The following is a 12058-nucleotide window of genomic DNA, read 5'->3' as shown; positions in this document are numbered from 1 at the left end:
TAAAGCCAGACTTTCATTCACTCACAACGCAACCTGGAGGCCAGAGCTGAATTATGTTTACTACACAAAGAAACTAAAACTGTCCAAAACGAGCCCAGGAATAGTGCAAGTGTGGACAGCAGCAAAGGGTAGTGTTGATATGGTGAATGCAGGATCATCCGTTTCCTCAAAACAATGTCCAAAGAAGGGGCTCCTGCTGGCAGGACAGGATGGGTGGGGCCTCCTCTGCCCACCCAACCCTGCTGGCAGCCAGGCCTCAGCCAGGATCCTGCTCACAGGCGCTGCAGCCCCTCCCCACCTCACCTCCCATAACAGCAGCCCTCGGGGCACCCACCACAGAACAGTCCCGAGCAAGGGGGTCACAGGCCAGGGAGGGGCCCGTGGGCAGGAGGTAGAGTTGAGCACCAGTGACCTGTGGCCACGTCACCAGCCAGGTGGACGGAAGGAGGCCAGGCCTCCAGCTCAGGCTGGCCGGTGGGTCCTCGAGGAGGGGCTCAGCTTCCACCACTAAGAAACGGGTGAGAAAGGTTTTGGTGACATGTGACCTCACAGAGGGGTGCAACTGGGTGAGGAGCAGCTATGGGATCACACCCAAGGTCAGAAGACAGAAGCTGGCCAGAGAAGGGTCTAGACACCCCAGGAGGCAAGTGGGGCAGGCTCAGCCCAGACTTGCCCAGGGCCTCGTGGCCCCAGTGAGCACTGCCTACAAATAGCTCTGTGTCAACTCGGAGAGACGCCGAGCCAGTTTCATGCAGCAACAGATGTAAACGGAACTGAAGGTGCAGAATCACAGAACGAAGGTTGATGGCCCCCGTGTGGGGAGAGAGGGAACTGGGGAGGGACGTGGGGGGTGCACCCCGCTTCCCCTTTTCCAAGCAACGTGGGAACCTGCGAGTCGCCCCTGGCTCTGAACCCGTAGCTCCATGACACACACGGATGTCATCCAGGAAGGCCGGCGGGAGCCCTGGAAACTGCAGCTCCACCACGCAGACTACTGGGGCCCGCACCCTCAGCACATGGCGGGCACACTGACCACCATGCTCAGAAAAGCCAATGCATGGGGAGTCCAAGGTTGCTGCCCAAAGCTTCCACATGTTCTCCACTGGCCCCCACACAGCCCATAGCCCCATGTGAAGTGTTATGTGAATTCAGATTCAAGCCTTGATGGTGGATTCTTTCCCATCTTTGCCTCAAACACCTCCTCTCTCCCAATGTCCCAAAGCTCGTCCCCTCAGCTGTCATGGGCTCACCGCGTGGTTGCACGGAGGCTTCCCTGCTGGTCCTTTAAAAATGTACAAAAGGGGTGAACCATCTTTTACATAAATAAGAAAGGGAACCTGGTCTCCCAGTCCCCAGGGACAGCCCCCTCACGGCTGGGGCCAGGCAGAGCCGCCTCCAGGGGTCTTCTCAGCCACACCTCGGGGTCCTGGGCGTGATCTGCCACCATCCCAGCAGCATGGCCCTCCACTGTCCTGTGGAGCTGGTCTGGCTGAGACCACCAGCCTACTAGGGGCATCCCCACGCTTCCCAGGAGGGACTGTGTGGCCAAAGTTTTCCCTGCACACAGCGCTGGGCCCAGCGCCCAGCCAGGAGCACTCCCCAAGCGTGAGCCCTCCCAGAGTGCATCTGGATGGGGCACAGCCTGCCGAGCTAGGAGATCTTGCAGTTGCTCCGCGAGCAGTTCTGGGGTGGGCTCTGGGGTGGTCGGATGGACTTGGACCGCTTGAGGCTGTTGCCCTTGCTGCTGCCGCCCCCTGCTCCAGTAGCCAGTGAGTAGGAGCGCCCGTGCATCATAACAGCGTTCATGCCATTGGCCATCGAGAAAGACTTGAGGTGGCTCTTGATGGTGACAGGAAGCGGGAGCTTGTCGATGAGGTGCACGGGGGTGCAGGAAACGATGGCCCGGCAGCAGAGGTCCTGCAGACTGAACACTGCAGGTGGGGGTCAGAAGATGGGGGGGCGGGGTCAGACCGTGGGGAGGGGATCAGACCATGGGCAGGTGGGCGTGAGGCGCGGGTAGATCTCGGTGGCCAGTGGCAATCTTGCCAGCAGGTAAGCACAACTGACGCCTAGAAGGGGCTGGGGATTGGGGAGGTCTGCAAAGCTCCCAGGGCTCCTGAACCAGAAAACCCCCGGACCCTGCTCCTGCCCAAGGCATGCAGAGAGCAGCCACTGGACGCCCTGCTCCCGTTTCATCCCCGGAGCCACGGCACACTGAGAGGTGCCCTGGGAGACCCTGCAGGGCTCGGCGGCTAGACCTCCAGCCCCTCAGCCTGGGCGACTACTGAGCTTCCCTGGCCGCCTTGGCAGCTCTGTTCTGGTGGGACTGCTGAGTCCAAGGGCCTGGGAGGCGGAGCCTGGAACCTGTCCGCCTGCTGGGGGTGGGACAGGTCAGTCACGGCCCCGCCCCTCCTGAGCCACACCCCCAGCCCCACAGCCGGCCCCGCTGGGCACACTCCTCACCTCGGTTGGGCCTCCAGATCTTCTCCATGCCGTGCCGCATAAGCACGATGCGGGACAGCTCAGTGAAGGACTCGATGACGTTGAAGTTGCACAGTGGGCTGACCTCGAAGAAGGTCATGCAGTTCTTCTCCGCGTAGGCACGTGCCTGCTCTGTCGGGACTTGCCGCTTGAAGGCCAGGTGCAGCCGGTTCCCAACCAGGATCCGGGGGACCCCGGGTGCATGCTAGGTAGCGCACAGGACTCAGCAGAGGCAAGAACGTGGGACGCCCCCTCTCTGTGCTGCCCCCCCGGGGGGGCCCTCTGTCGCTTCTCTGATGAGGTGGGGCTCCTTGGGGCACAGGACCCCACTGGGAGAGTGCCATAGCAGTCAGTGCATGAGAAGATGCAGAGCTGGGGCACAGGAGGGGCTGAAAATGGGGGTAACAGAGTCTCCTCATGGGGGATGTGAGCGCACATGCTGGGGAGGGGGTGACCCTGGAAGGGGGTGTCCACAGGAGCACACCTACCTCATCGATCTCCTTGATCCACCGGTCAATGCCGTCGAAGGACCAGCGGTTGGTGATGTCATACACCAGAAGGATCCCCTGCAAGGGAAACGCGGGCATTACGAGGCCCAGGGGCCGCCCGGATGGAAGGGGTCTGGTTCAGGCTTGGCCCTACACCACTCCCTCCCAGCACAGGCAGGGCCAGGGACACTGGGGCACCAGCCAGACAGCTGTCAGGTGGACCATACAGTTTACTCAACAGGTGGCATCGTGGGAAATGTGCTTTGAGCTTTCCTCTTTGCGTTTCAGGGCGGCTCTGTGCACAGGGTTCAGCTAGCCCTGTCCCTGTCTCCTCACCATGGCCTGGCCCTGTGGCCCTGGACGCTGCCTGTGTGTGTGGGCTGCCTGACTGTCAGGGATCTCGTGGACTCAATACTGCCTCCTCCCTCCCCCTGAGGACTCAGCTGGGGCAGAACTGGCATTTTTTCAGTGTCTTTCCTCCAAGCACGTTGTATTACCCTGTGATCATTTAAAAGTCACTCGACCTAAGACAGGTGCACAAAGGACCACGTATGGTGAGGGCTGTATCGCCACACTACCCAGCAGTGCATTCTTCCCGGGGGGCACCGAGCAGAGGTGTTTCTGAGTTTTCCAACCCACACTTGCTGAGGACTCCAGTCACTCTGGCAGCTGCCCCCACAAGCCGCACAGAGGGTGTGCTGCAGGGACTTTCCTGTCACGTTCCTTAGAGACCAATTACTCCATCTGCCCAGCTCTCCTTGTCGTCTGTGCCTGGTACATCTCAGCGGGGACCTGTCACAAGCCTCAGGAAGGCAACTCCAGCAAGTGAGTGTGGCCCCCAAGCCCACTTTGGCCTTACATCCCACCCTAAAGCAGTCTCCTCCAGAACCCAACCCCAAGCAGGACTCACACCCCTCCCCATCCCAGGAAGTCTTCTTCATTCAGTCCACGTCTCTATCACACACAGGGGAGAAAAGTGCAGCTGAGATGGAAGGAACAGGGCACCCTCCATCTCAAAATGAGGAATTTTAAAGCCTTTCCCCTTAAAAATGTCCTTCAAATTCCAGAAGATGAGGTCCTGTTAAGACAAAGATTACTTTAACCCATCCTGGTGGCTCCTGCTCCCTGGATGGAAAGTCTTGCGCAGAATAGGGCGGAGCTGCCTGCTAGGGAGGAATGCCAGGCCTGGAGGGGAATCGGTTGCTGTGGTGGTCGACAGAGTACACTGACAAGGAATTCATACTGTTCCCGGGGGCACAGGGACCAAAGCCCTCTCCCTTGGTGTTGGGATGGGGGTAGAGCCACCCGCCTTCCAACTTGGAAACCCCCTTCTAAGAAATAATTGAGGACATATCTAAAGACCAGCTTTGCCAGATGCTCATCACGGCATCGCTCGTAAGACAAAGAGCAGGAAACAAACTAAACATGTGGCCCCCAGGGCTGCTGAGCAGTCCAGCGAGGTGCAGACTCCCCTGGCAGGCAGGCAGGCGATGAAAGTAAGGATTCACTTGAGAGCACCTGTGCTGATCACATGCATAACAGACTGCAAGGTGACAAACACGGATCCCAAATGTTACAGACAGGGCAGTTTTTTAAAAAATACAAGTATAGGGGCTTCCCTGGTGGCACAGTGGTTAAGAATCCGCCTGCCATTGCAGGGGACACGGGTTCGAGCCCTGGTCCGGGAAGATCCCACATGCAGCGGAGAAACTAAGCCTATGCGCCACAACTACTGAAGCCCGCGGGCCCAGAGCCTGTGCTCTGCAACAAGAGAAGCCACCACAATGAGAAGCCTGCATCCGCAACAAAGAGTAGCCCCCACTCACTGCAACTAGAGAAAGCCCGCGTGCAGCAGCGAAGACTCAACGCAGCCAAAAATTAAATAAATGAATAAATTAATTAAAAAAAATACAAGTATAAGCACTCCACACACCACACAGAAAAGGTTTCCACGGACGTGACCACACATGGAAGGGCTGGATGGGGACTTACTTTCTTGCTTATGCTTCCTATGTAACATTATTAATTTTTTTATTTTTTGGATTCTACCATCTTTATTAACCTATCAATGTTACATTTTATACATAATATCTAGTTGTGTTCTCAAAGGGATCTACTTTAGGGGACTTCCCTGGCGGTCCAGTGGTTAAGACTCTGCGCTTCCACTGCAAGCGGCATGGGTTCAATCTCTGGTCAGGGAACTAAGACCCCACATACCGTGCAGTGAGGGGAAAAAGAAAATAAGGATCTACTTTAGTACATTGTGTTAATAGTAAAAAGCCAAGTAAGATGGCTGAACTTCAACCTAGCATTTATTTTTTAATAAATTTATTATTTTTTGCTGCGTTGGCTCTTCGTTGCTGCATGTGGGCTTTCTCCAGTTGTGGTGAGCGGGGGCTACTCTTCGTTGCGGTGCGCAGGCTTCCCATTGTGGTGGCTTCTCTTGTTGCAGAGCAAGGGCTCTAGGTGTGCGGGCGTCAGTAGTTGTGGCTCCTGGGCTCTAGAGCGCAGGCTCAGTAGCCCTGGTGCACAGGCTTAGTTGCTCCGCGGCATGTGGGATCTTCCCGGACCAGGGTTCAAACCTGTGTCCCCTGCATTGGCAGGCGGATTCTCAACCACTGCGCCACCAGGGAAGTCCCCAACCTAGCATTTTAATATCCTCTGGACAAGGTAAGCTAGAAAAGTCAATCACTTTGCGCACATGTAAGAGTAGTGTTCCAAAATGACTAGGAAGCTGCTACTTTTAAGCAGGGGAGGAAAAAAACCTTTCATTTTGGTCTTTTATTTCCCCAGCAAATTATACTTTCAATTAACAGCAACAATGATATCATAAAAAAAGGCTCTGTTTTTTTTTTTTTTTTTGGTACAGGGGCCTCTCACTGCTGTGGCCTCTCCTGCTGCGGAGCACAGGCCCCGGACGTGCAGGCCCAGTGGCCGTGGCTCACGGGCCCAGCCACTCGGCGGAACGTAGGATCCTCCCGGACCGAGGCACGAACCCACGTCCCCTGCATCGGCAGGCGGACTCTCAACCACTGCGCCACCAGGGAAGCCCTATGCTCTGCTTCTTAAATTTCTGTACTTCAGTACGAATTAAAATAGTAGTATTAGAGTCTTTTGGGAGTGTAACGGAGCCTCTTTATCGATAACCTGGTCCAGGTTGGGTATAGCCCTAACTGAAGGGAGGACGGCTATGTGCATAAGGATTAGACCCACTTGGTACTTCCAGGAGGTAGAGTGAAACCTGGTCTTGGTTGACAGGACCCGGGTTGGCTTGGAGCCATACTGGGTTGTAAGGCAGGGGCCACAGTGTAACTAGTGGGTTGAAAGTCTATGGAGGGTGGGTAACTGCTCGCCTGGTACTGCTGAGCCGGGTGAGCAGGCAAGTTGCTGAGACTGACCAGAAAAGGCAGGAGCCGGTGCCTGAGAAGTTGGTTGCTGGCCATGTCCCTGGAACTGCTGAGGCTGTTGAGGTGCATTTGGCCGATACAGCCTGAATACTGAATACCATTCTGCTGTAGTGGCTGGGAGGTGCCTGTGGCTGCTGAGTGCCATGGCCGGCCTGCTGCAGGTACTGCTGGCACATCTGACCTTCACTCTGACCTGCTTGAGTCTGAGCTCCTGTACATGGTGGCTGCTGTGGCTGAATTCCTGGTGGGTAAGCTGCAGAGGAGGCAGCAATGCTGTTGCGAGTTCCTGAGCAGTCTTCTTTCTGCAGGAGCACTGGGTGGCCCTGAAACCTGATCATCTGTTAAGCCGAACGCTGACAGGACATTTTTATTGATTTCACCTTGGTTTTTTTTCTCTTCTTAGATATTTATTTATTTAATTTATTTATCTGACCACGCCGGGTCTTAGCTGCGGCATGCAGGATCTTTGTTGTGGCATGCAGCCTCTTAGTTCCCGACCAGGGATCGAACCTGGGCCCCCTGCATTGGGAGCATGGAGTCTTAACTCATTATGGACCAGAGGATTTTTGCAGAAACTTAACGCCTGTGGCTGGCGATTTTTAGTTTGGCCGGCCAAAAAGTTAATTCTTCTATTTCACTAACACTTTGTGGGTTATCACATTCAATAGTTACACCTGACACACCTGTAAAGTCCTCTAATTTTCAAGAAATGTTGTCTTCGATCCACTTTTCTGCAGAAGTAAAGGAGTTTCATGTTCACTTTCCGTATCAGAATCAATCACTAAAGTTTTTTGTCTTTTTGTTGGTCTACTATTCACATCGTCTGAATCAGAACTATATTCTGAAGAACTATCATCTTCTGAGACACTAGGGTATATGTCGCTTGGACAATCAGAGAAAGCATCTGCATAAAATTCACCGAAATATTCTACTTCACTCAAAATTTCGCGATGCGTCATTTTTGAAAATTTTACATTTATAATATACACAAGGTTGGAACAAAAACCTAACGGAGCAAAATGTGAATGATAACGACAATCGTAAGTTGTATAATGAACCCATGATCAATTTTAAGCTCTAACAACTTTGCATGCTGATGTTAATCGTATCACTCTCTAAAAACATATTGATACATCTCCGGGCAATAATGTGTTAACCACTTGACCACCAAGGAAGTCCCTCACCTTGGTTTTTGAAAGGATCAAAAGCTGACATACTTGCTGCCATAACCTGAGTAGACTGTTTTCCAGAAGAATCAGAAGCAGCAGGCCTTTTTTTTTTTTTTTTTGCGGTACGCGGGCCTCTCACTGTTGCAGCCTCTCCCGTTGCGGAGCACAGGCTCTGGACGCGCAGGCTCAGCGGCCATGGCTCACGGGCCCAGCCGCTCTGCAACATGTGGGATCTTCCCGGACCGGGGCCCGAACCCGTGTCCCCTGCATCGGCAGGCGGACTCTCAACCACTGCGCCACCAGGGAAGCCCAGCAGGCTTCTTTTTTTAATGTCCTTTTCTAGCAGCAGGCTTTTCTTCCCTACCATTCACAGTATCACTTTCAGGAATGTTGGTGGATGGTCCTGGTTCTCCAGGTGGTTCCAAGCTATCCAATAAGTGATTCACTTTATTTAGAAGCTCCATCAGTTCTCGATGAAGGTATTTCACCTGACTTGATTCAAGGGGTGTTGGTTGGCAGTTAACAAATAATGTCGGTTTCAGTATCCTACTACACTGAATTGCAAAGGAAAGGTCAGAACTATCAAAAACTGTTATAAGATCTCCATCTTCATGTTTATATTTTATTGTAATTTCATCATTACTCAGAAGTTTTCCTCTGAAGAGTCACTGCATCATTAGCACTAATTCATCATAAATATTATCTTCATTATGAATGGGAATTCGCTGAATATCCTCCCCAAGTTGAGCTTTGATGATTAGCTTCCCACTCAGATTCAACTGCCCAATCATGGTGGACTCCAGGATGTTCTATATATAAAAGTCTAGAGAAAGATGGTTTGTCCAGGTCACTGCTGCCGCCCCTCCACAGGTCTCCACTGATCAGATCGGTGCGAGCCTGCCACTGCTGGACTCTGGGGCATTGGGGGAAGGCTGTGGTCACAGCCCACTTGGTTGCCCTCCCCAGGGCCGCCGCATCTTGCTGGCAGGCTCTCACGGGCCCCGGCCAATCACACAGACCCACCAAGCCTAGCGAAAGCTCGGGCCAGTACTGGCAGGTGGGGAAAGAAGAGGGGTGGGCCTAAAAGCTCAAGCAAATGAGGAGAAGCCCATTTCTTGGGTTCAGGCTTCAACTGCACCCTGAGGCTGTGGAGGAGCCTGCCCTTGGCTGCTCCCCCTGGCTGGCACCAGCCTCTGCCCACCACCAACAACCACCACCTAAGTCTGACAGGGCAGGGTGATGACAGAGAGGTCACAGGAGGAAGGACACAGAGCTGGTCACACTGCAGACGGGGACCAAAGTGATCATGGGCTTGGCAGGGAAAAACACCTAGGGTCGACCACAGGTGGGATAGTTGAGAAACCAAAATGAGGCTCCTGGTTACCAGGACTACCCCCTCAAAGGACTCCAGAATCAGCTGTGTATCTCAAAGAGCCAGAGGAGGGGCAAAGAGATTCTCACTATATTTCTTTTCCTTTTTTTTTGCTTAGCTTTTTAAAAGTTAGTAAGTACTCTAGGGTATAAATAGAAGCTCTGGTCCCTTAACCCGCCCAGGAATCACCTGTCTTTCAAGCATCTCCCAGGCGTTTCCTGACCCGGACTGGGTCATGGTGCAAACCGCCTGGCACCCGCAGGGCCCTTCCCCCACAGCGGCCAGCACCTCATGCCAGGCTCATCAGCTAGCACTGCTGTTGGGTTTCAGGTAATGCACCTAATTTTATTACAAACATCAGCGATGAACCTCTGAGTACATACATATAACTCGAGCTGTAAGAGAGAATCTTTGGATGTGGAGCTTGGGCCTAGGAGTGCACACCCTTATTGTTGCCAAGGTGATTTATTGACCTTATACACCAAAAAAACGCACAGGTTTTAGGTATGAACAGTTTGATGACTTTGGACAAATATATATACCTGCGCAATCACCACCCCAACTAAAGCACAGAGGTGCGGTTTTTAATTAAGTTAGTTTTGGAGTGAGTAATGCATTTGTGTGGTGAAGCTGCCAAGGAACCAGAGACTGTGGCTGAACACACCTGCCCACACTCATATGCATGGGCTCTGCCCAGAAGCCAGCGCACTGACAAGGGGAGTAGCCGTCAAAGCTGTTGATCCACACGCGCCCCACCCAGGCGGGGCCGACTGGCAGGGTGGTGTCCTAGTCAGCACTCACTGGGCACCCAGACCGCTCTCCATGTGAAACCTGAAACCCTCCCTCCAGGAGACCAGTGCCTCACTGAGCTCCCCCTCGTCCTAATCCAGCTGATCCCAAACCCCAACTAAACAGGACGTCGCCCACCGCTGGCTCCCTCCACACGCACAGCCCCGGGGGAACTGGCGCAGGGGACCGCTCTCCCCCTGAGCCACGAGTGGCCACCTCAGACCTCGGCAACAGAAAACAAGGGCCACAAGACAGAGAGGGCCAGGGGTTGGTCAGTGGCTCTGTGGCCTGGGCCCTGAGAGATCTGCAAGGCCTCTTTGTTCTTAACCGAGGGTAGGAGGGTGACAAGACAAGAAAAACAAGACTTGGGAAGACAGTTATGCCAGTCTGCACCATCGGGCTGCACAAAGCCATGCTGGTGCCAAATCTGGAAAACACCAACCAAGCAGGATGGAAACAGGAAAGGCGAAGCACTACTGTTTAGGTAGGAGCACCCACGGTCAGCTTTGCAGCCAAAAACCACCTATCCACCCACCATCCAGGCCCGAGATGCGCACTCAGAATCTGCAACTGGCTCCTCCAGCCCAGAAGCAACAAGAACCTCTGGAATTAGCACAGAATTAAGCGCAAGCAACGACACATGCACACTGACTGCTGATTGCTCTGGAGAGGATGTGGACGTGGTAAAGGTGTTCCCTTCCCCAAAGCGCGTGCTCTGGCGAATGCCCAGGTTCTCAGGTGTGCCCTTCTGTCCTGCTCCATGTTCACATCCGAGCAAGCGGACATCTGAGCCCGTTCAGGTTCAGTCTCCCAGGACCTTCCTTGATATTTCCCAATCGCCCAATTATCATAACCCAAGGTAACTACTCCCCTTATCTCCTCATTTTCTTTTTTTATCAAAAAAGTAACAATGTGTGTGCCAAAAAAACTGGGAAACATTCAAAAGCAAAGGGAAGACAACAGAACTCATCAGTAATCCCATGGTCCAGAAATAATGAACACCTCCCCTCGGAACATGGCTTTCTCACTTCCTTGTATGTATGAATCATTGTCAGGGTCCCTCCTCTACAGAAGGTAGCCCACGGAACATTCTCCTTGGTGCTCAAGCGCTCCCCGTGCATCCACTGAGGGCCCGGCTGTGAGGGCCTTGTCCTTCCTTAACCTCACATCCAGTGCCATCCACACCTGAGGGCTGCTGTCCCTGACCACCCAGCACCAGCTGCTCCAGGTGGAACTGCCAGGTTAAGCACCACCTCTGCGGCCCCTCACACCAGGCACACACTGGGGGGTGGAGCCAGCGGACAGGCAGCACCACTGCAGTCTGGAGCCTCTGAGCCCAGCCTGAGGGTCCTCCACCCACATTCACACCTCAGCAGGGAGAGAGGCGCTCTCACCACCCCTGAGCGTCTCCGGCTCAGGAGGGGGAGCCTGGTCACCTGAAGACACCATCGATTCCTGCTCACCAGGCAGAAAGGACGCCCGGGGCTCCTCACTACCCAGGCCAGATTGAAGGGGTGACAGGCTCTACACAGCCAGAGGCCCTGACACGGGCCCATGGGCCCCCTGGCGGAGCACCCTGTTTGGGGAGAATGGTTGGACAGGGCTGACTGAGGGCTCTCCTCAGCAATTCCAGAAGCCCAAGGGGTCATGGCCCTGCCCTGCACAGACAGGGCTGGTCTTGAATCCAGTCCCCTCACGCTGAAGCAGCGAGTGGGTAGCTGGTCTATTCACACAACTGCTTCTTCCCCTCCTTCCAGCCTTGAATCACAAACAGACCCGGTCAGCATGCAAGCCCGTCGTAGGGAGCCCAGGAGACACAGAGAGGGACGAGCAAGTCCCCAGGCCCCCCAGTGAGCCCCCTCACCCCTGCGCAGGCCACAGCTTAGGTGCTCTTCCAGGGCAGGCCCCGCCTGGGACAGCCCCCATCTCCGCTCCCTGCTAATGCCCTGCCCTTTAGGACCTGTGGCAGCCCCTCCCACGGCGGCTCCAGCTCCCAGTCCCGCGGTCTGATGAGTGATCCAGACCGGCTGGCCTGGGAGCTCCAGCAGCCTCCTCACTCAGCACAGGGAGAAGTCACCCCTGGTGAACCAGGTGATGGGGGACCTCTCCACAGTACAGGGTTCCCACACACCTCCTGCAGCAGCTCTGGGCAGCAAGGGCCACAGGAGCTCGTGGGGCCCTGGCACCCTCTGAAGGCTGAGGCCCCTCCACTCGGGGGCATCCTTGTTTGGGCTCCTGGTTGGAAGGCTGATGTTCAAACGAAAAACTTCCTTGGAAAGAACCCTGCACGTGGTGTCTGACAGCACCGCACGTGTGAGGAGAGCGGCCCCTCTGGAGAACAGCCCCGGCAGC

At 54.6% G+C, this 12058-nt stretch overlaps 1 protein-coding gene and 1 pseudogene across 3 annotated transcripts in view; both read right to left on the bottom strand.

Moving 5' to 3' along the window:
- Window positions 1-39: 39 nt before the first annotated feature.
- RAB40C (RAB40C, member RAS oncogene family) overlaps window positions 40-12058 on the bottom strand; it is a 30516-nt gene continuing 18497 nt past the window's right edge. For all 3 annotated transcript variants that reach the window (XM_060124531.1, XM_060124530.1, XM_060124529.1), the window contains 3 exons: window positions 2970-3047; window positions 2464-2686; window positions 40-1931 (listed from right to left, as the gene is read on the bottom strand). In XM_060124531.1, the coding sequence (XP_059980514.1) occupies window positions 1651-1931; window positions 2464-2686; window positions 2970-3047 (582 nt within the window). In that variant the 3' untranslated portion in view covers window positions 40-1650. The remainder of the gene's footprint in view (window positions 1932-2463; window positions 2687-2969; window positions 3048-12058) is intronic.
- Window positions 3054-12042, bottom strand: LOC132506094 (protein TFG-like; annotated as a pseudogene).

This window comes from Lagenorhynchus albirostris, chromosome 15 (genome assembly GCF_949774975.1).
Source record: "Lagenorhynchus albirostris chromosome 15, mLagAlb1.1, whole genome shotgun sequence".
Classification (NCBI taxonomy): domain Eukaryota; kingdom Metazoa; phylum Chordata; class Mammalia; order Artiodactyla; family Delphinidae; genus Lagenorhynchus; species Lagenorhynchus albirostris.
Note: the sequence above shows the minus strand (reverse complement) of the source record. Positions and strands in the feature narration are given on the sequence as shown.